The 23,544-nt window shown below is 45.0% G+C and overlaps 2 protein-coding genes across 10 annotated transcripts in view; both read right to left on the bottom strand.

Annotated features, from left to right (window-relative positions):
* The window catches only part of ALDH18A1 (aldehyde dehydrogenase 18 family member A1), a 47,026-nt gene extending 38,489 nt beyond the window's left edge, over positions 1-8,537 (bottom strand). For 2 of the 6 annotated variants that reach the window (XM_075107906.1, XM_075107907.1), the window contains exon 1: positions 5,004-5,106. In XM_075107906.1, coding sequence (XP_074964007.1) covers positions 5,004-5,099 — 96 coding nt within the window. In that variant the 5' untranslated portion in view covers positions 5,100-5,106. Of the gene's footprint in view, positions 1-5,003 lie in introns of all 6 variants that reach the window. The other 4 variants (XM_075107910.1, XM_075107912.1, XM_075107915.1 and 1 more) reach the window with 4 other exon arrangements.
* Positions 7,981-23,539, bottom strand: TCTN3 (tectonic family member 3). Of its 4 annotated transcripts, XM_075107916.1 has the most exons (14): positions 22,600-23,070; positions 21,761-21,882; positions 17,915-18,045; positions 17,486-17,594; positions 17,294-17,412; positions 16,105-16,140; positions 15,593-15,667; positions 15,374-15,499; positions 14,206-14,301; positions 13,836-13,933; positions 13,068-13,233; positions 12,174-12,311; positions 9,620-9,715; positions 7,981-8,810 (listed from the first exon to the last, which is right to left on the bottom strand). In XM_075107916.1, the coding sequence occupies exons 1-14, from the start codon at positions 22,998-23,000 to the stop codon at positions 8,589-8,591; spliced, it is 1,935 nt and encodes a 644-aa protein (XP_074964017.1). In that variant the 5' UTR covers positions 23,001-23,070; the 3' UTR covers positions 7,981-8,588. The 4 variants fall into 4 exon arrangements, with proteins under 4 accessions (XP_074964017.1, XP_074964020.1, XP_074964018.1 ...); XM_075107919.1 differs by lacking the exons at positions 9,620-9,715; positions 22,600-23,070 and adding an exon at positions 23,356-23,539; XM_075107917.1 differs by lacking the exon at positions 9,620-9,715.
* Between the last annotated feature and the right edge of the window lie 5 nt (positions 23,540-23,544).

Genomic DNA, 23,544 nt, shown 5'->3' with positions numbered 1-23,544 from the left:
TCCACCAAGTTACTCCCATGCTTCTATTCTATAGCTGGTGTGAAGCCCCTAGTCCCCACATATCTTTGTGCCCAGAGTCTTAATCGCCACAGCACACCCTGTTACGACTTTCAGAGCTGAACAGGGGCTGTTTGGGTAAATAAATGAGGGGCGAGGAGGGAGGAAGGCCTCATAGTTCAGCAAAAATGCTCATGCTTCTATCATTTAAATGAGCCACACAACTATACCCTCAAACACAAGCTGTGCTTGTGATTAGCATTCAGGTGAGAGTGGGTGACAGCTTCTTGATTCAGTTTAAATACTTCCCCCAGGGTATTCTGTTAGAAACTGTCTAGGCTCTTGACATAAGTTTAGGCCTAATTTTCTGGCAGGGAGTGGCAGAGGCATATTATTGGAGTCTGCACAGCTGGGGCTGCGGGCTAAGCAAGGGGAGACTACCAAGTCTTCACCTAGTTCCACCTCTCACCTTGGCCTCATCATGGCACCCCCTCCTCAGCAGACCCCCGGCATTAGTCCGGTCCCTGAGCCGGGACGCCACAGCCCCGCCAACTCATGTGCAAGAACCCTTTTCCCCCTTTGAGATAGCTGAACTCCATCTGCCGCCAGCAGGCCCTGTGCCATATAAACCTCCCCATGATCAAAAAGACCCAAAATTCCACTGATAGCACCAGCCTCTGAGCCACGTGTTAAATCAGATGAGTTTTCCTGTTCCTTTCCGTATTCTTCCTGGCCACTGGTGGGATTGAGGAAAACACTACCTGTGCTCCTGACCCTTCAACCAATCACCCCAGTGCTCTGAAGTCCCTTTTGATCACTCTTGGACTTCTCTCCACAACCTCATAACTGCCCACCTGCACAACCAAGAGTGGGTAGTAATCAGAGGGCCGTACCAGACCAGGGAGTTTCCTAGTAACATCCCTAACCCGGGCCCCAGGGAGGCAGCAGATTTCCCTGTGGGATGGGTCTGGTCAGCATACTGGGCCCTCGGTTCCCCTCAGAAGGCAACTGACTACAACAATTACCCTCCATTTCTTCTGAAGAGAAGTAACCATAATGCGTGGGGCTGACCAACCCTCCCTAGGTAACCCCTGGACAGACCTTCACCTACCTCCTCATTTGCCTGGCCCTCAAGTTCCAGAGCCCATGTCTGTTGTGTAAGGGCAGCTGGGAAGGTGAGGGAGGCCGGGAGGGGATTCGCCTGCCGCCCGAGCATGGACCTGTCTCCATTCCACCCCCGTCTCTTAGGTTCCCTCCTTCTGCTTGGTAGCAAGAGGGCAGGGGATCCTCTGCCTCTTGTGGAGCCTCCATCTGCTGCCTTGGCCTCAGGGATGGTAAAATGTGGCTCCACTACTCTATCTCCCTCTCACACTCCCTGATACTCCTTAACCTTTCCACTCCCTCCCTCAGCTCTGCCACCAGGCCGAGCAGATCATACCCCTGGTCGCATTGCAAGCAGCTGCTGTCTCTGGTGCCCTCAGAGTGCCAGGCTCAGGCCCTCCCTGCAGCCGGAGGCCTGGGCAGCTGCGTGTTTGCGTGGGGGCTCCGTCTGGGTTGCCACTTCCCTTCCGGCGATGGTTTTTGGGTGAGGGCCTCTCCTGGGGGGGTGACAACCACTAGTAGAGTTACCCTTCAGAGCCGGGAAAGGGACTGCGCCCTGCCCATGCAACCTGCAGCGCAAACTGCCGCGCCACACATTTGCTGAGCAAAAAAGCATGGAACCGTCCTGATGGTATTAACAACCTGTGTAAGCAGACATGCTACAGTCCACCTTCAGGCCTAGGCACAATTGCAACACACACAGGTGTATCTCTGCGCAAAAAAAAAATTTCCCCCACCTGATTTTAAAAACATAATAAAAAAAAGTCACTCAAAGTAGCTGCTTTAATCAAGATTACTAAGCGAGGAACATAAGGAGACAGGTTAGTTTAATCAAGTACGAGACCTCACTAAGAAACCTCAAGATAGGGTTAGTTAGCATCTTTCAAGCATTTTCTTCCTCCTAACATCATGTCTCTACTCTTGCCTGGATCAAATCTGGGTACTTTCTTCTACCACCTGTTTTCAGCACTGAGCAGCAAAAGATCAGGTTCTGCCAGCTGTTAAGGATAAAGATGATAGAACTAGCATCCCATTTCTGCTCCAGTTTCCCTACAGCCATCAAATGAAGGTTGTACAAGTGCCAAAGTTCTTTCAGGAAAAGCAATGGAGACTGAATAACAATTTTGTAATAGCTATGGTTAGTAGAGTGACTATAGTGCCACTAATCGATGAGATGTAAATCAAGTACCTGGACATGTGTTCATATCCAGGAGAAACTGTAGCCAAGGAAATGCAAGGATAGAACAAAAAGAAGTCTGAAAAATGTACACTCAAGTCAGCACTCTTGTTTAATATTTCAGGAGAAAGACTGACTTCTACATTTAGTACCCTGGGTGTCAGCCTCTCTTTCAGAACCTCTTACAGAAACTTTAGTTGCACTTTTTCACCCTACTAATTTTTTGTATTCATACCCTCCATATTCAAAGCCCCATTGTGGAACCTCTTGAACAACTGCCTTCTGGCAATGGTTAAGCCAGACAGTCACAACTTTCGAAGAAAAACTAGGGAATATTCACCAAATGTATGTATTCACCACTCAGACCAGCATTCACGAGCATCTCGACCTCAGGGAACTGTGTATCCTCAGCTCGGCATTCCCTTCAGCTCCTTATTTTTGAGGCATTTGCCTTTATCTACCTGTCCTTTTTTCATTCTCTGCCCTCACAATGTGTTTCCCTCTTCTTCTGGGGTTGGGGAGAAACGAGATGGCATTCACTTTCTAGAAAGGATAAGCTGATATCCAGATTGTAATGGGGAAAATAAGAAATAAAATAAAACACATCAGTAGAACAACAGTCTATCAGATGCCCAGTACATTGGTAGGGAAAAAACCAATTAAAATCACCTGAGTACTGTCCTGGTCTTCAGCTTTGTGTGGCTCTAGGACTATTTACCTTGCCCACACCACTCATGATTTTACAGACTCGTAGTGCACTCACCCTCTTATTCCTTCCTCTGCTGTGATGCTCAAGTTGTCCCTAAACAATTTGAGCACCAGAAGCACACCGGTTTTGCCACCCCTCTTGCTCAAAGCTGCAGTTCCCACAGCTTGATCATGATAATATTCTGGTCAGAGATCAACTGACCCACCTGTCTATACAATCATGTGAGTGCCAGCACCAGCAAGAGAGAGAAGCACAGCAACTCCTTAGACTGCCACTAATAAATCAGTATAGGATGCTCTTACTCTCCTTATATCAAGGCTATTGCATATATACAATCATCTCCATTGTCATCCTTCACCTCCCCAATTATCCTAACAGAGCACAGCGTATTACCCAAGGAAGAGTCCAGAACTGCACAGAGCACTCAAGCTTGGACAAAGCAAGGATTTATATAGTAGCATGATATGGTCTTTTACTCTGCACTTCATTCCTCCCCTGATAATTTCTACCATTCTATTTGATTTTTGACTGTTGCTACACCTTAAACTGACTTTTCAGATTATCATCGACAGTGACTCTCAGATGTTTTCTGCCCTGCATACCGCAGAAAAACATAAAAATACAATTACTTTCATATTCCTACTAATATAACGTGCAACAAGAGCAGCTGAAAAATTACTGAAGCTAAGCCTAAAAGATGCTCACGCTGCTATTGAATACACTTCTTATAACAACCCTGGCAAAGAGTAGCTTAGAAGGAGGTAGTACAGCAAACAAATAAACAAAGCAGCTACCACAACAAAATTATTCACCGAGAGAAATACAGAAAAGGTAACATACTTTCTAAAGTGACTAAATATAAATACTTTACTATAGAAGAGGAAAGAAGAAAACTTTATTTTAACCCTTTATAAATTGCTTCTCAGTGTCATGAAGAGCAAGTCTGAGAAGAAGGCAAACACTTCCAAGTATCCATCATTTTTTAGGGTACAGAGTCAGCAAAGGTATAAGCGTTTATGGAATCATTTTAGTTATTTTTCATTTAAGAAAACTGTTCTTGACTTCATAGTACACAGACACTTGCCACAGGCTTTTGGAAAACTAAGCTTTGCTCATTAAGTCTCCTTTATCTACAGTTTTATTACCTCTTTCAGAGAGCTATCACAGGTTTCTTAAAAAAGACTCTGATTGTGTTATATCTCCTGTGAAGAAACACTAAATGACAACACAGGCTTATCACCAAGAGTTAGGTCAAAACCTAGGTAATAACTTTTATGTGGCATGCAAGTGTCAGGAGGGTTTAAATATTTTATTTGAGCAGGGAGAAATCTTGTAAGTAGACACAAGAGACGAGCACGGAAGGAGAAATCTCAAGAAAGGCAACAACTCTGCTCTCACAAAGCTCCAGAAGAATGAGGCCAACCCAGCTCTTATCAATTAGTCTAGTGCTTGCAGGGCTCCAAACTGCAACTTTATTCTGCCAGTAACTCCACACAGCACCAACGCTCTGTAGCCGTCAAGAAAATTTGAAGCAAAGCCTAGAAGGCTCTGGAAGGCTTGCGAGGACCAAAAGGACAGGGAGCATCGGGATGCAGGCAGCGCTGCAGCGGCTGTACGCACAGCATCTCTGAGGTTTTAAGGCTTAGCTCACTTCCCGCCCCCTCCCCCCCCCGAGTCCTCAGTCCCCTCCCGCGAACAACGCCGAACCGCTCCCGATCCTCCAGTCGCGGGAGAGGAGCCGGCACCACTCGCTCCCACTTACTGCGGCGCGCCGAGGGCCAGCGCAGCGCAGCGCCGGCCTCAGCGCGCCCGCCCCTCCGCGACGGGGACCGCGGCGCGGCGCCACGGGCGGGTGCGACAGCGGGCCCCGCCTCTGCGACCCCCCCAAGGCGGCAGGCCCGGCAGCCGCCCCGGCCGGGCCCAGCCGAGGCCTCTCCCCCGCCCCCGGGCACGGCTCGCGGGCGCGGCGCGGCGCGGCCGCACTCCCTCGCTCCCTGCCTCCCTCCCTCGCTCGCTCACCCGCCCGCAGGGCGCACCGCCTCCGCCGCAGCCGGGGCCGCTCGCCGCGTCACGCTGCTTCCGGCTCGCGGGCGACGGCTGCCGCCAGCGGCGCATCCGGCGGGCGAGAGGTGCCGCGGCGCGCGCGCGCCCTGCGGGGCGGCGGCAGCGGGGGCGTGCGGGTGCAGCCGCGCGCGATGGCCGCGCCCGCTTCGCCGGTGGCGGTTGCGCTGGGGTCCCGGCGCCGAGCAGAGCCGGGAGGCAGCTCGTTTTGCAACCGAGCTGCTGCAGCGGGCTGAGGGCGGCGCGGCTCCTTCCCGGTTGAGGGCGTGCGAAGCTGCGTGCGTTTTTTGTTCCACCCGCGACCCGTTTGGCTTCGGTCGCCCGCTTTGCCGAAGCGACTTTTCAGGAATTTGCTGTGTGTTAACCGATTTTCCCCCGTTCCGACCAGCGTGCGAGGTTGGAGCGCGAGCCTCTCCTCCCTCCCCGGCTCAGCCCCAGGCGGGGCCTCTGCGGGGGCTCCGAGGGGGGCTCAGGGTGGAGGGTGGCCGCGCGTGGACAGCGGGCGGTCCGTGGCTCCTGTGGCTGCCCGGGACCGATGCCGGTAGGACTCGGGCGCCGGCTCGGGTGGGTGTAAAGCAGTGCTGGAGGGAAGAAGGCGCGAGGTCCCTCCGCCGTGAGGCACCAGTGACACAGTGCGTGCCGTCCCACCTGTGTGCGCTTGTACGGAAGCCTGGGGATGTGTTGCAGGGTCACGTTTATGTATTCTTTCTTAACGTATATGGACATACAGTGCCACACTGGAAAAGTAAGTTGATCCGGGCGAGGAAGGCGAGCGGTGGGAGCACAGTGTGTAGGACGCCTCTCCTTTCGCTACGGACCCTGCCGTGGTGAGCGCTGGCTAAAACTCGGCAAACAAATTTAACAGTGGCTCATGTACTTGGTGCCTGAAGAAAATGGAAGCACACTAAGGGGTGTTTGGAAGTTTTTTAAGATGCCTTCTTTAGCTTTTTCTTTGCATTTTATGTGTATTCTTACATTATAGAAGGGGAGAATGATCTCAGAATATTATATTCCAGCTATTTGTGTTTGCTGGGCGGGGGGGAAGAATCTGTGATGAAAGCAAGTAGTAGTACTCCAAAGTGGTACTCTTTCAGTGAGAATGAAAACACTCGCTGCTATTCACCTCCAGCATGACAAGAATCTGACAACACCATAGAGAGATCTTTAGTAAGAGCTGGGTGGGCAGCCTGATTCACATTGCTACTAAGAATGGACTTTATTAATGTTTTGTAATTCTGCTCCTACTTTGTAATCCAAAACTGCATTTTTCACTTGGACAGTGTAAAAATAGAGTTCCTGCCTCAAAACAGGACCCATTGGAAAGATGGTTCCAGACAGAATGCTGGCAGCAGAGGAATCATGCAGCATTATCTTAGCCCTTTGACATGAAGTATAAATACCCTATTCTGTATATCTGACATGAGTCTGCCTCGTGTGTGCGATGTTGTCATACTGTTGCCCAAAACTCAGTTGCAGCGGAGGCCACGTAAGTTCAGACAGTGGCGGAAAACAGAACATGACAAAGCACACAGTGAAATAAACTGTCATAGCAAACTGCAGACTCTAAACCCACATCCGTGTGGTATGGTGTGGCTAGGACTGAACGTCTAGCCTCAAGCCAGGCTAGACGAGGTTATGGACAAGGCTCTTTCTAGCTCCATTTCCTGCAATGAGGACGTGTCAGAGGAGCCAAATGTGTGCTAGAAAATATGACATGTTAGAGGTTAGGATATGACAGAGAATTACATGACATCTGGCAAGTTTCTTCAACTAACCCTTTGTTCCCTTCAGTTACTGTCACATGTAAATACTAATTCCTGGATTCCACAAATATAATATTAATTCCTGGATTCCGCAAATTAGGAGCATGAGAGAACCTGTGAAGTACACTACAAATGTGTTTTGCTAAAAGCTTTGCAAAGATATTACAGGCACAGGTGAGAAGCCACCTCTACCTAAAAATCAAAGCTTGTTGCTGTACTGGTACCACCAGCCACATGTAACGCTAAGGTGCACGTGTTCAGGCTGGCTTTCATGGGCTGCCCCAGAACCAGAAGCAATGGAAGCAGCAGGCACTTGCACAGAAGCCTGTCCAAGCTAATAAACCATGCAAACACTCAGAAGGTTAAATACATGAAGTTACCCCATAATGTGCATTTTTTAGATGGGTCTTCATTTGGTTTTATTCAGGTTATCTCCTTTGATACCCTAATTACAAGTTTTTCAGTTTATTTTTTGCACCCTTCTGTTGAAGTTTCTAATGAGGAAGAGCAACAAAGTTGCTATACTCAGTATATACCCACACAAACAACAAATCCATTTTATTAAAGGGAGGCCAGATTCCTCTGTTTTTCTTGCTCATTATCGATTCCACTGGAGTACTTCACATTAGATGGGGCAGATTTTTCCATCATGTGAAGAATTTAAGGTAAATAATAAACCCTTGGCTAAAAATAAATATGGTTGTCCAGCAACGTCATGGAATGATTGGGCAGATCTCCTTAACCCATGTGATGGGGTGGGGCAGACTAGATAATCAGAAGATCAACTTCAAAAGCAATAAACTTACATTCTGGTCCCAGAGACTGAGCCAGGGGTAAGGTAGTGCAGTAAGCTTCAGTCTCATAATACATTTACAAATTCTTCCTAAACCAACTGATTTTTTTCTATAGGATCGTTCACAACTTTCTCTGATGTGGCACCCGGAATTTCAATGCTGTCATTATCGGTCCGGTTCCTATCTGGAGCTGCAAAAGAATGTTTCTTATCTAGGAAATGCCATATTCAGGCTTGTTTCTTCAAGAAAAAAAATATAGATCAGGAAGGAAGCTGTCTTGACAAACAACTAAAATGCAGTTATATTTCAGAGGATGGGACATTTACAGTTACTTTGATTTGTGTAACACTTGCTAATGTAAACACTGAATAAAACATGAACATTTCAATTGGGTATCTGTATTTGAAAAGACAGAAAACTAAGAGTCAAAAACTGTCACAGAGGCATAGCTGTCATGTAACGAGGACAGGTTAAAGGTGACTGGCAGACATGTCTACCCTAAATAAATCAGGCCACCTGGGAGGACTCCTGTATTTTAAGTGTTCAGTTAGTTCCACGTAGAAAAATCAGGTGCTTCTCCAACAGGAGGATGACCAAATGCAGCTCCAAAATGCTTGCATTGAACTTTGCTCCTCTCTCCATACTCCTTGTTTTAGAAAGCACTCTTGGTTTCTGAGAACATGGAATGTTCCTTTTAACGTCCTCTTCCTTGTTCCTCATTAATGCAACGCCTTTTGATCCCTCCATCTCTCAAGCGTTTCACTGCGGTGAGGTTCACATGCACATGGTGCATACAGAGAATAGGGGCACGAGAGGACACACAGGAGAGAAACTAGTCATGTGGCTTAATCCAAGAACAGAAGGCACACAGATATCATAGGCACAGTATAAGAACCTGAGGATAAATATCTGTGATCTGGATCACATTCTCAATGTATCAATTCACTCCCTGAACTTCTAAGTACAGGCCCTGTCTATTTGACTTTTCAAAAGCAGAGAATACTAGACATTATTAGAATCAACAAAAAACAGCCAGCCAGATCACCTCTGTAACTTCTTTCCAAATTCAGTGCCACCTTGAATGGGAAAAAGATGTCAAATGGGAGCTTCCAGTGCATTTGGGGCTGGCCTCGTGGAGGTTCTGGCCATTCCGTAATGTCAGTGAAGGTAACAACAGTTGTCAAAGGTACTGTGCTTGTGCTTAGGAACTGCAACAAGAAGGAAAGCACAAAGAGCTTAGCAAGCTTAATAACAAAAGATACACCTCTCCTCGATTTGCTAATGGAGACCCACTGTAGATGACTGGTAAGCAGGATGTCTTCAAGACTCAAGTGTTCCAGATATATTTTTAGTGAATTCCCCAAAATTGATACTTAGCAGGTAAATCAAGGGCACAGGTCTCAGGAAAAATCAGTAGCTACTGTGCATCATATGTTACAGAACTCCAGAGCAAACACAGTGACTCAAACTCTGCTAGAGTAAGCCTTCTGTTCAGAGGAAGACATGTCAGCTAGTTGGCAACAAGAACAGAAAAAAGCTAGCTTTATTTTTTTATAAAATTATATATTTCATGTAAGATAAGATCACTTGGCCCTTTGAACAGGTGATTGCTGCCAGAAACAGACAGGACTGATAACAAGGTTTATTCCTTTCAATAAAATAAAGCAGGGACCCAATGTAACAATGAATCTATTCTTCACATTTTAGGATATTGTTTCAGAAAGGAGACAGATTGGTAGGTCAGCTGGTAAAGATGGAACAGGGGACTGAACTTCTAAGGCCTGAGTTCCTTTCTGTTTCAACAGAATGGTGTAAAACAACTAACACACTTGCTCCCTGAGCTATGTGGAGTTTCATGGCTAGCTTGGGCTGATTTAAGATCACACTGCTGCCAAAAGAGCAACCTCACTCCCTGTCCTGGCTTCCCGGCTCTGCATGCTAGCCTCAAGAGAAGGAATCGGCTGGCAGCGTACCCTCTGTGCTTGCACTGATTTAAGCCAATCTGTGAAATCATTACCTCATTCACTTCCCTGGAAACAATGTGGAAGATTGCCTTTAGAGCAAAGTTGTGCAGGAAGAATTTGAAAAAGCTCCCAAGACAGAATTTGTGACTCTGAAGAGAAAAATACCGAGACTCCTGTTGAAGAATTTTTGTGGTACTTCTCAAGGCAGATTAAAAACACTTTTGTGCTTAAATATTAAAAAAAAAAAAAAAATTAACAATGCATTGGGCAGAGTTCTACTGCAATACATGGATCTACGTGGAATCTGCAAAGATGCATCACAGGCAGATTCTTTACATTCACTTGCACCAGCACCAATCCCGAGAGTGACAGCATGACACACCTCGGCCTGGCTGTGTGTCCATCCCCCAAGCCCAGCTCTGCTGCCCAAAGATGGCCCCCGAGCCTTTCCACTACAGAATGGCTACAAGACAATGCTGAGGCTGCTTCTTATCTCATCACCAAGGGAAACTTCTCTCCCTTGCAAGGGGTCTGTCTCTGGCACTTCTGCTTCCTGCCAGTTTAACCCCTTCCTGCAGTTGGGCCTTCTTGCCCTCCATGCCAGGTCATTCCTTGGTTACAAATTACCACTGCTGAGCAGTTACAACGAGAATTTTCCCTTCGCTCCTGATGGACAGAAATTCTCCTATCAATGAGTAAACACACAGTAGGCACAATTGCCTTAGTCAACAAGAAGCCTCAAAATGATTCTGGCTTTGTGTCTGGAACTTCAAAATCTGCCTTAAAATCAGAGATTAGTAGGGAAAAACCCCATACATGACCCCCCTCAACAGCTGGGAAAAGGCAGCCACAAGCAACTTCCAGGATGCTCCTGTATAGCTCTACATCATTTAAAGACTGTCTTGTATTTTCAGGAAGTCCAAATACAACTGTAACCAGATATTGTGGATGGGTGTACAAAATGGGATGTCTGTCTTGAGTTCTGTTTTCTGGTCCGTCACTAAGGCAACTCTCCAGTGACACAGTGTGGTCTAAAGGAAAAGGTTTTCTCTAAAGAAGGGATATTCCTTGGATAGAGAATCTGTAGGCTAAAACTGGGAAGTGACATAATTTAAAAGTAAAGCAATATACAGCAGCATTGGTGATCCCACTTGTATGCTTTCAAATGGCTGCAATTCTTAACTGCTGGGTGTGGTACTGACTGCTACCTTTTCTAAAATGCCTTTACTAACAATCCTAGTTTGTGGATTGCCACTGATAAAGTCAGTACTGATTTTAATGGTCTGTTTTTTTCCTGTTGCCAGAAACTTGCTTTCTTATCATTTGCTTTGCCATATACCTTACAGGTCTAAAGTAATTAGCATCAGTTGCTCAAGCAGATGAAATCTGAGTCTCATAGTTCTTGATTGGCTAATCCTTACTGAGGGATATGCACCCTGCACTTTTACTAGGAATGCAGGTCTCTCTCCTCAGACATAAGTTTTGTTAATGGAGCCATGTAACAGCTCAGATTTAGAAAATATCTTCGTGGGCTGGGGTGTTAGTTTGCCTCAGGGCAACATGTGTTTTACAAGGTGAACATTTTCCTATTGTGTTCTTTTCATGTATGTTGCAAGAAGGGAGGATGAAGAGGTACCATGAGGCACATCCAAGCAAATGATGTAAAATCTCATTTAGACAGAGTCTGAAGTTCAAAGAGTAGTAACAGTCCAGACAGACACTTGCCATGTCATACCTCACTGCCAGGAGAATGCCATGGGCAGGTGTCAGCTGCTCCCTCTGAAGCCCTTGCAGAGAAGTATAAGCCTTGAAATATATGTGCTGCCCAAAAGACCTTGTGCTTTGTGCTAGGCTGGATTCCTGACATCACCAAAATGGGATCCACTGACACATACTTGAAAAAGACTATTCATTCTCCTTTAGCCTGCTAGCTCCACCCTCCTGCTGACATAGAATAGTATGGGTTGCAGGGGACCTTTAAAGGTCATCTAGTCCAACCCCCTCTGCAATGAGCGGGGACATCTTCAGCTAGATCAGGTTGCTCAAAGCCCCATCCAGCCTGACCTTGGATGTCTCCATCATCTAATCTTCTCTTAGAAACCTGCTTTCTGGCTTACCACCTTTCCCCCAGTTCTTCAAATCTGCTGCAATCAGCATTAGCCTCTTCCTCAGCTACCTGTTGGCGATTTCAGAACCCCTAGAGGAATAGAAGTATCTTCTTGCACAGATTATCAGCATGCTGTGCAGTCTGTGAAATATAAATCAACTCAAATTCCATATCAAGGCTTTAAGAGACAACTAGATAAACATGTAGTTACTGAGTGTTTGTAACTGCAACTTTAAAGTTTTAGTCCTTAAGTAGCGGAAAGTCCTTAAGCAGTTGGAAAGAAAGTATCTTTTCCAGCTGTACAACTGGTAAGACCATAAAACCACCTTCCTCTATGAAACTGTTAAATAGAGACTCTTGCCATTGGTGCCAGACCACTGTAAAGTTCAGTAAATCTCAACTCAGTAATATCAAGACCGTCCGATTCCTTGGTTCTTAAATAACCTGTTAATACCATTTAATTACCTCTGTGTGTGAGGGAGGGGTTATAAATTCCATACCTTCAGGGGGTGGCAGCGATAAAAGTATCGTGCACCCAGTATTTGCGCTTGTGGGTTGGACAGGAGGCCCACCTTAGACCACAATATCTGTATCTCCAGGGTCACAGGAACCATGCAACAGTAAGTACAATTCACAGCCTGAAAATAAAATATATCCCAAACATCTTAATAGAATATTTTAAAGATTAAAAAAAAGACCATTATGGTCAAAGTCTAATATTTTGGATAGCATAGGTCACAGAACCTGAATCAGTCACTTCAGCACTAACTCCATAACTTCCGCTCAGGTCAGCCACCCATTTTAGAGCTATATCCATCTCATTGTTGTCTCATTTCCAAACAGAATTTGTCTCAGCTCTACCACTTGGATTTTGTATTCTATTAGACCATCTCCTGACAGATTAATAATTATTAGAATAGAATCTCCCTCCTCCATAAGTACTTGGATTACAAACTTTTACCCTTATTAGGTAATACATAAATACCCCTAGAAACTGGAAAATCAGAAAGGACGACAATAAAAAAAGCATCAAATTAATAGGAAGAAACCAGGTAGTATCAGTTCTAGAAGGCTGTCAGAAAACTAGGTAATACAGCACTGGATCCAGTATTAAACTCTTTTTGCCCATTTAAATAGCAGGAACGGGATTCAAGAGATATTAAATCTGTCAGGGTTTTTGTTTGTTTAGTAAGTATCCTAGTAATATGAACTGTAATAAGAATGACTGCTTACATGCATTTATACCCGAGAGTCAGTGGGTCATCACAAAAATAAAGTAATCCCAGGTAAAGAACAAGCTTGTTCTTTTTTTCCCCATGCCCATGCTTCCCCAAGGCAATACAAAGATAGGAAAGGAAAAATATTCACAGCTGGTCCTTTTGCATTCATATTACCTGCACACTGCAGTTCTGAATCAGAATGGTCGTCCACGCTTCTGCCTGGGTTGGATGAGCACTGCCAGTTATAGCAAGGTCCTCTACTCTGTTCATTCCCTGAAGAACCGTGTATAATTTCTTCTGGATGTAACTACAGTTACTTTCTTCCAGGATTGGGGATAGGCTGGAAATGAGAAAATAACAGCTTTGACAAAGTGATTTCCAGGACAGAAAAAAAATGCTGTCAACATCCTTCCTTCGTAATGAGTGTTTCTCTTGTCATTAGTCAACAAAATCATTACGGAAGTATTGGTATTAAATGGGTGCAGTGTCAATCCTCTCTGCAATGAGAAGGGAGAAGAACAACATGGCAGGATAACACATGATAAGGAAAACCAACAGTTCTTTAGCCATCTTATCGCATCAGTGGTTGTGTACTTGCCCTGTCACCAACAAAAGAATGATCCAAATCATCAAAGCAATCACTTTTTAAGGTTCCATTATAATTCACTCCTCAAATATAAAGTCTACTCTTGCCCAAGATATGTTGCCAGACTATAGCATCAAAATGTCCCAGAAGATCTTCACAATGTTCAGATTGTTCTAGAGGTCCACCATCTCTCTGATATTCAAGTCCTCTTAGAAGCATGGGAAAGATCTGTAGACACCCATCGGTGGCCTCAGGGAAGGACCTGGGTTCCACAGCATTATGTGACAGGCTATGGAAAAACATGCTAAGTGAGTCCACACTGTGTCAGGAAGGGCGACTGCAGAGTGTGTTGTTACCTGAGCTTGCAGCCTGTCCTCATATTTCTTCCAAATTGTACTGTGTGTCTGAGGAACTGTGAGCAGCTTCCATCACCTTCACTCTGTAAAACGCTCATCTGACAGACTCCATGTCAAGAAGCCAAACAAAAGCATAAACAGACAATATAGGACATGCAACTTGTATTTAACAATCCTCTCACCCCACATTCCTCCTTATACCTTTCACAGGACTACAGTTTGGTGGTGACCAAAAGGCCTGCTGATGACTGTAGTGTAATACTGAGGTATGCCCTCACATGTAAAGGTAGAATCTCAGAAGTCCCAACAGTAGAGTACCAGAAGTCAATAAACCCATTGATAAATAAAACTTGAGAGCAGAAAAGGATACGTGCTGTGTGGCTCCACTGTTTGCAATCAACAGTGGTGCTCCAGTGATATAGCCAGGGTTTCCACTTCTAGGCAACGTATGAGAAAGAGTCCTGGTCTACAAAGAGGCAAAGGGAAGAAAGGAAGGAAGAGGAAAATATTAGCACCAATGAGATCCATTCATCTCAGAAGATCAAATTCACATTCTCAAAAATGTAAATGTAACCCATTTTTTGAATGACTGAATATTATGTACTACTAAAACCTCCATTACTTGTTTCCAAATCCTCTTTATTACCTGGCAAGTTCATCTGCAGTCTGGGAGGTAAAAAACTAAATGTCAGTACCCTGAAATGTGGTACTACCAGGACAGCTCTTGAGAAAATGAATTCCTATTGCTCAACATTTGTCTCTAACGAAGTGAACATACCAGTCTAGGCAATTCTACAGATGATCTACAGACAAACCCTGCCTTGACCCCAATTCTGAGCGGCAGATTCCACTTCTAAATTTTTTATGGGGAAAGCCTCTGGTTGCACTGCATACTTCCCAACCCCTGAGGTCACCACTTATCCCACTTTACATTGCCTCTATGGGACAAGGTTTATATGAACTTCAATGCACCTGAGTATTTCCCAGATTTCTACCCTGTCCAAAGTAACTCTTTTTCCTGCTGCATGGGAAAAGTCAGATAAGTACCTTGAATAAATTTAGCAACTTTGTTCACAAACACTGAGCACCTCAGACAGAGTACCAGCTCCAACCCCTTGCTTCACAAGACCATGCCGGTGACTCTGATCTCAGTCTCTCCCCTTCTCCCCTCCACCTCCATCCCCCAAAAACAAAACATAACAAAAAAAAAAACCCAAACAAAAAACCAAAAACAAACCCAAAACAAATCAAAATGACAGCAAAAAAATTAGTCAGATAAAAATAATCAACCTCTTCAAACTTATGCAGTGCAAGACTGCATGCTTCCTCTGAGCCTGAGTTTTCCTACTCACATGGTTTACTTGAGACCAGAGCAGGGTTCCCTCCTTCCTTCGACCACCAGCTGTGTCCCAGGGTTCTGGAACTGCCACACCACAGTGACACTGCTCTAGTCCTTTCACATCTCATCTATACAAAACTGGGTCACAAACTACAGACTACAAACTTGGTAAGAGCCCAGGGAGGATGGGGGGACTGACCCAGAAGTGCAAAGTGAAGTGCTGCTGCAGAGAGGATCCTGAGTTCCCAGAGATGTTGCTCACTTTGAACCGGACAGAAACACTCTGAATCCCATGCGTGCCACTGAATTCTATCTCATAGTTCACCTGAAAGTCCAGTTCAGAGAAGAATCAGTCAGGTAATAAGGCAATGACTTTAAGCTGCTGTTGAGCTGCCCAAAGGAAAGAAGATTCAGATACCTCAGAAACAACATTGTTACATGTGTTGTCTTTCATGTGGGGAGCTCCAGGTGGTGCAACTGCGGTGACCTTTACCTGGAGACAGTAAACATATTAACAATTAGCAATTGTTTAAAAGGAGAGTGCCTTTCTTACTCTCTTCCGCTGCTTTTCCATCCAAGTCAGATTTACCTTCCTGTTGTAGTTGTGATCTGTGGACACATCACCCTGCTGCAGATGCCCCTTTTTTTCTGAGAAAACAAGCTACTTCCCTGACTCCATGGCCCTATCTAGGCCCAATCATTTAAAAGTACATCTTTCCTTATATCCCCACCCCCTCTTTTTTTTTTTCCTATAATGTTTTTTTCCTATAATGTTTTTTTCCTATAATTGCCCAAAATATCTTCTCTCAGACACAGAACATTCCCATCCTCCCAAGTTCCCAACCCACGGGCATTACTATTAATACCTAAGATTCTAGATATGTTTTATTTCAGAAGCAGAAATTATTTTCATTGGCAATAGAGACTGACCTTCATGGACTCCACAATGGTGTCACTAACTGGAACCTGGGGAAAACAGAGACACCAACATACAACATCAAAAAAGCAATCAATTTTCTGGGTTTGCAGGTGTCTAAAGTCATGAAACCATCACTAAATAGAGCAATATTATATGGACAAAAGTTACTTTGTTTGTTCCAGATGTGTAAAACTTGTCATCAATTTGTGATCTAGAAATCACAGACATAATCCACAGAAAGTATTTTTAGAACATCTGAAGACAAATGTTATTCTTTGCCCTGCTAATGACCTGCAGAACGCAGATATTTTAAAATATCAGCATCTTTGATCCATTCCTGGAGCACTCCCTTCTGGAATCAAGTAATTACTTCAGGTTCCATTTAGAGGAAAAATTAAATTTTGGCCACAATGACAAAGAAAGCCCTGAAAACATGAGTTAAATTTGATCAGTAGAAGACTTTCTACTACAGTAATGTAGATTCAGGTTTCAAATATAAGGGTAAACTGAGTTATTAGCCTTAATAAGCTGTTAATATTTACACTGCCATTTTATCTTGGAACACCAGAGAAACTTGAGAAGGCAAGAGATATTTTCATGTTAACATTCAGTAAGTCCAGTGTGATGAACCCAGAGCAATAAATCGGTGACTTTGAAATTACTGTCAGGATAAAAAAATGGAGAAATGTATATGGAATACAATCTATGAATATAAACAATGCTAATATTGATAACTGGCCCTCAGTACGATTTTAGAGATAACTTTGTGTAAAACAAATCCTCATTCTTTACTAAGAACATGCATTACTTGGTTGATCAAGTTGATGGAACAGATAGAAATACTCTGAAAAACAGTCTGTTTAATATGCGAGAGTTCTGGTTAAACCATCAAAACTATGAAGTATCATTAAAGTACTTGTTATATGTTATATCAAAACTATGAATATCAATAAAGTACTTGTTATATGCATTAAAAATTTGCTAAGAACTGAAATTTATTGGAAAGTAGTTTGAACTGAGGGATTATCACTGATCATGACATTTTTAACAGGATTACCAGCAAGAAGGCCTTAACAATCGGGAGACCAGGGATGACATACTACATGACCTTCAGTTTCCCAGTTAGCTGAAGTTGCAGTGGAAGGCAATGGAAAGTCAAGCAAATAAGATGTTGAGCAAAGTAAGAAATATGACACGCACCTTTAGCACAGTGAAGTCACGGTAGTAAGAAGCAGCATCCAGGGCAGGGTCAGTAACGCAGCTCTTGCTCAAGTTGGCAAAAATCCGAGTACAGCTTGTGCTTTTACTGTCCAGGAAGCCTGAGTTAAGACATGACAACAGATAAAACACCCTATGAAATTCACCCTATGAAATTCTTCCCCCTTTACTAACCAGCAGGATTCCCATCAACACAAAGTCCACTGGCTCCCATTTTTACTGGCTGTCTAAGTGTGTTCAGTACAGATGATGAATCGAAGTAGATGAGGATTGGATCACCAGCCTGAAAAGACAATTTGGAGAAATCATAAAGTGACTGTGGAATACTAAGGCCAAGCACAAGGTAATGACATCATCAGGGCACAGAGGCAAATTTATATTTCTCCTTATTGTACACCCAGTTTTGTCTCAAGGGTTGTCCAAACTTCTATATACAAGAAAACTAATCAGAAACTTTTTACACAGTCAGGAATTAAAAGAACTGAGAAATAATATTACAGGTAGAAAAACAAGAATCTTTCAATCTGTTCTCATTAGATCTCATTACAGACAACTTTAGTAAAAACATATCTGTAAACTGATTGCTGTTTTCTTTCAGCTTACCCGATAAAAGGTAGATAATGATGGCTGGACTTGTGACGGTGCTAAGAAAGAGTGTCTGCCATACTTCTCCAAGAACTTCCAAAAATCAGATTCTTTGATATCCTGTGGCTGTTGGTAATGGTTCAGCTTTGCTAAAGGTTGAAAAGAGAAACAAATCCGCCAATATAAAATTGCTAGAACAGATAGATCCAAGGAAAAGTAAATATTGTGCCAAGGTTTTTAAAAGGAACAACTTCAGTAATTATAAGCTAGACAGTGCCTCATATTAATTAATCCACAGTAACACTGCTAACCGGTTAATATGAGCTATGAACAGAATGATATAACGAGTACTAGCTTGTAGTGTTTCATGGGAAACAGGTGTTAATACACAAAGGTGACTCTCCAAAAAGCATGAAAACTGCTTAAGATAACTATCTTAGTATGTGCTCTAACTTATGTAAGATGCCCAGACGTACCTGACATTTTAGTAACAAAACACTACCAATATACGAGTTCACTAAAAACAACATTAAATGGATTCAAAATAATTAAGGCTGGTAAAACTCAAAGAAAATATGAATAGGCATGCTAAAAACCCAGAGTTTCTATCAGTAGCCCACAGGAATGCCCTCCTGACCCAGTGGTATTCAGTTAGGGTCACAATGTTACAGTGTATTAAATTATTACTGCTAAAACACTAAGTCATAAACTGGCAAATTATTAAGGATATACTATGTAGACTCATCCTAATGGACTTGTGCAAACAATAACGTTTTTAATACATCCAAATAAAACGCCTTACAAGGTTTGAGGACTACAGATTGTACCGACAACAGGAGTGAGTGGCAGTACCCTCAATTACAGTAGCACCAAAAAGAGTTTAGGTCGTTTAGGGGGTTTGGGGCAGGGGAAAGAAAAAAAAGAACTTAAGCTCCCAATGTAATTTTGCTGTTCAAGGGCAGAGCAGATCCTCAGATGTACAGAGCAGCAAGCAGAAATAAAAGCTCTTTTTATATCAAAATACAGCATTAATCAACCAGTCAACTAAATCTTTTAAGGAGGTAAAGGCCGAAGGAATATTAAGCTCCTACAAGGTCCACAAAAATAGATGCACAGAGCAGCTTTCTTATTATACACTTGATGGTATAATCATTAGACTGAAAAAGAAAACATTGGTAGTTGTGCTACTCACAACCATTTCTTTTCTTTGGAATGCAGTTCTTTATGTACTCTTCTATTATCAAAGCTGAAGACTTGCTAACAGATTAACAACATTACATTATGCAAAATATACCTGAAAATTGGAAGAAAAAGGCCTTCTGCAGCAAAACTTAAGATATTCAAACTGTTTAAGTTTTCAGAGAAAATACACGTATAGCTTGTTCATAGTGTAGCTTGCTCAAGAAAGCACGCTGGCTACTGAAGGCTATTTAACTTGTAGAAAAAGGCAAAAAAAGAATTTCAGACAATTTAATTTGTCTGAAACCAAACTTTTAAAAAACAAACAAAAAGAACCCAACCCAGACAGGAGTCAGGCTCACGGATAACAATTCTTGTAACTTTAAAATGCACTTTTCCACTGATTTAGAAGCGGAAATAGCAGCAATATTCTCCTAACACCTGCAAAGACTAAAGACAAAGTTGTTATCTTGAGGAGCTAGTATGCAAAACAGGAATGCTTTAAAAAGTACTTTAAGTATTTTGAAAATATCCAGTATTTCCAACTGTCCGTGAGAACTGATGTCTTACTCTTAATGAAGTAATTGTCAGTTGGATCAGCAAGACTGCTTGACTCAGCCAGCTACATGATCATTAGACAGAAGGAACTGTTAGGGATGTAGTGAACAGTCACGCTTCTCCATTGCGTATCAATACAGTCTAAAACCAGTTAAAGACATATGTGAAACTCCACCCTTAGCACAAGACAGTGAAAATGCAGTACTGGGAAAAACTGCAAGAGGGAGAGAGGGCCACAGAGAGCACAAAAGAAAGAGAAGATGGGGTGTGATGAGCTATCAAGGTTAGAGAGGCCAAGCTGGGAACAGCTGTCAGATGGAGAGCACCACTACGAAAAAGAGGAAAACGAAAGCAATTGAAGGATGGCAATAGAAAAGTATGCAAGAAAGATGACTGGGTGAAGCAAAGGATGTTTTACACTTCAGGAAAGACAGCTGAAAGAGAGTACTGCAGTCAAGAAAGAATGAGGACAGTCATGGCAAGAGCCATTAGTGACAAGCAGAGGAAGGAAAAACCTGCATCTTTTAGAAGTATCGTAAAGAAGTTTTAGTAAAACTTGAACACTACTCTAGTATCTGCTATCAATGGTTCCAATGAGGTGGAGTCAACTTGTGCATCACAATCTCTTTGTTACTGGCCACGGTAATTCATTAGATTCAGAGCCTGTTCCCACTTGCCCTTCTCCAGGAGGCCCTCTGGAGCAGGCTTGATTATATTTCTGGCAGTGGCAGCTCATGTCACCATCCATCCTGGAAAGGCTTCTTCCACAATCAGTTGATGAGTACATATATGTTTTTATATTTCCTTGGGGAAGGCCAAAGGGGAGAAGGCTGTTTCTACTGGACAACTTTATCATCCTTCAGGTGATCCCAAATAAAGTCTTTCCCAGATGTTCTTCCAACAAGCACAGAAAAGGAAAAGGCCTCGTGAACAGTGAATCCTGTTGTTCCCAGGTGTGCTACACCTAATGTACATGTGCAATCAAATGTCTAGGGCTTGTGCAGTGGGCCTAATCATGTGATAGATATGAAGCCCAAATATTAAATGGCCAGAAAAACCTGGTGCCATCAATCTAGACACAGATGATCCTTCCTTTGAATGAGATTACAAATTCAGAATCCTTGTAATCCTATTTTTATGATACTATGGGTGGTGTGGGAAAAGGATAAAATATAGCTACTTCCAAGTTATAGGCTGGAATACCCAGGAGCCTGGTGGCACTTTCAGTTGTGGTTAAACCCTCATCAAAATTCATCTTTACCCGGAGACCTACTAAAAATTGCAGTGGGTGAAGTTCTAGCACTACTACCTATCATACGATGTACTATAAGGCACTCATTGTTTCTTTGCACTTCCCTGTATGCAAAACATTCTGACATCTGTGGAGAGCTGAAAGCAGGACTAGATAATAGTCCTATTATAGTGGATATATATACCTATACTAGATAAAGGAAGCTAACCCTGTTTTGACTAGTTGTTGGACCTGTTAATCTCCTGAACCCCTCCCAGTCTAAAACGCTCTATGATTTTGGTCAGAAGTAGGTGGGACTGTGGGTCAAAACTCCCAGGCAAAAGACTCAAAAGAGAACATAGTAAGTGTTCAAGTATGAGACCCTAGTGAATTGCAATGAATGCCAGAGAGCTGGACATCAAATGAGTCAAATGAAGTACAATGTGGAAAGCAGAAAGAGAAAAAAGCGTTAATGGCATACCCTATGAGGGTATATGATTACTAGAGAAAAATCACTGCCAGCAGAGAAGAAAGTATGAAAATAAGCATATGAAATGAAGAATCCAAGATATGGTAAGAAATCACTTTCTGAAAAGGATATTAGTGGTATATTTCAAACATCAACCCTTATTTGCTGCTCTAAGTGTAGCCAGCTAAGGTATCTCAGATACAAAAGCAATTGATAAAGGCTGATTTGTGTTTAGCCAGAGACCCTACCCTTAAATTGAGCGCAATGATCTTTTTGTCTTTGGTGATGGGACCCTGATTTACTATGGTCTCTCTGGAATTATAGCAGCCCAGGTAATTAGTAACAATTATAACATGTAAGTTTGAAAAAATATTCCCTAAGTAGAGGCAATCTATGAATTAAATGTGTGGAAACAAAGGTTACTTACAGTCATCCAGCTGCACGCAGAACAGCAGGTCGTGTCCACCAGGGACAGCCACAGTGTCAGTAGGATAAGGGGTGTTACTTCTGAACAGGAGCGATTTTTCCACACACACTTGACTCACAGACCTGCAAAGACAACGCCCCCATCCCCCCAGCAAACTGTTAAAGAGACTATTCTTGCATAATTTCATATTTTACATTACTAAATCCAGCAACGGAACACAGTATTACTTTTCATCGGCTTACAAAAGTTATTGTACAATTTGCATCGATAATCAATTACAGAAAGCCTTTCTCGTTATTGTAGTAACTTTGCGTATATGCTCTACTTGTATATTTAGAAATCACTCTGAAATTCCCTGGAACAAAAAGTGGTAAAGAAATTCAGCGTCCACGTAGCTCCCCTCTGTCCTCCTCACTACTGCAATCCGCAGACACATGGTTCCCCCACTGATTTTACTCTCCAAAAAGCTGAAACTGTCCTCCTCGCTGTCAGTACCTCGCAGGCTATAACTGCTTTACTGTCCCCGAACTGTACCTTAAAGTTCTTTTTCCCTAAGATAGGCTTCCGAGCTCCCACCGCCAACAGCTTCACCACAGAGTAACCAAGCCCTGCCTTACGGAGGCCACTGAAATGTCGGCCATGAGAAGCCTCTCCAAGGCCCCGACTCAGAATTAGGCTGGCCCGTGCCCGGGAAGCGAGGCAACACGGCAGCGAGCCTACCGCGGCCGGACTGCCGCTCCCGCCCGGTGCCCCGGTCTCCGGCCCCGGCCCGCCTCGGCACGGCCGCGGCAGAGCCCGGGGCGGCGCCGGCAACGGCAAGGAGCCCGTCCCCGGCCCACCTGCTGCCGCCGGAGAGGCGGGACGAGGCGGCGGCGCCGCGGTCGCGCAAGCCACAGGCGCCGGGCGGCGAGCGGTGGGCAGGGGAGTCGCCGGCGGCACGGCAGCGGCGGAGCGGCGGAGCAGGACCGCCGCGGCGGGGCCTGGCGGCGGACACCGGGGCGCCGGCCCGGGCCGCGCGGGCTCGGCGCGAGGCCGCTTCCTCGCTTCGGGGAGCCGCCCGCTGCGCGGCCCCGGAGGCGAGCGCGGCGGCGGTGGCCCCCGCCGGGGTGCCGGGGCTGCAGGCAGACAGCCGCGCCAGCAGCAGGGACAAGAGCAGCCCGCGGAACCCGCACATGGCGTCGCCTCGTCGCTTAGAAACGCGGCCCGCCGCTCCCCTGACGCGCGGAGAGGTGAGGCGCATGCGCGGCCGGGCCGGGGCCGCCCGGCGGGGGGGCCGCCCGGCGCGGGGGCCGGGCCGGACCGGGCCGGGCTGCGGCCGCCCTGGCTGTGCTCTCGGCGGCAGGGTTGAGGCCGGGTAGGTCTCTGCTGTGGGGACCCTGCGGGGGAGGGGCGGGCGCGGCGGCGCCGGCCCGGTGGGCGGTGGGGTGCCCCGGAGACGGCGACCTCCCCGCCGGGCAGCTGGCTTCTCCGCTGTTAGCTGCGGCGGACGCGGCCCCGGGTACGGGTCTCCGTCGTCATCAGGAGACGCAATTTCTGCCTCCCTGGTTTCGTTACAGAAAGGTTGGCAGCGAAGCCAGCTGGCGGTGGGGTTGTACCGGTCAGCATTAACGTTGCCGTCGATTCTGCCGGGCTGAATCTGCCCCACAAAACCCCGTGCTTTGTCTCAGGCGCTCAAAGCCGAGAAGCCCTCCGCCGCGGCTGCGGTGCGCGCCGGCGGAGCTGCCCCGCCTCAGAGCGGGGGGAGGCAGCGGGAGGGCTTCTGCTGAGGTTCCTGTTCCGGGCCT

The sequence above is a fragment of the Phalacrocorax aristotelis genome, chromosome 12, assembly GCF_949628215.1.
Source record: "Phalacrocorax aristotelis chromosome 12, bGulAri2.1, whole genome shotgun sequence".
NCBI classification, from domain to species: domain Eukaryota; kingdom Metazoa; phylum Chordata; class Aves; order Suliformes; family Phalacrocoracidae; genus Phalacrocorax; species Phalacrocorax aristotelis.
Note: the sequence above shows the minus strand (reverse complement) of the source record. Positions and strands in the feature narration are given on the sequence as shown.

Excerpts from the sequence above, each read along its gene's own strand:
- TCTN3 (XM_075107916.1), bottom strand. The coding sequence starts at position 23,000 with ATGCGCCTCACCTCTCCGCGCGTCAGGGGAGCGGCGGGCCGCGTTTCT. Across the intron at positions 13,934-14,205 it reads ACAGTGGAGCCACACAGCAC|ATGAGCGTTTTACAGAGTGA; the intron begins GTATCCTTTTCT and ends GGAGTCTGTCAG. Across the intron at positions 12,312-13,067 it reads TTCAGAACTGCAGTGTGCAG|GCTGTGAATTGTACTTACTG; the intron begins GTAATATGAATG and ends TTTTATTTTCAG.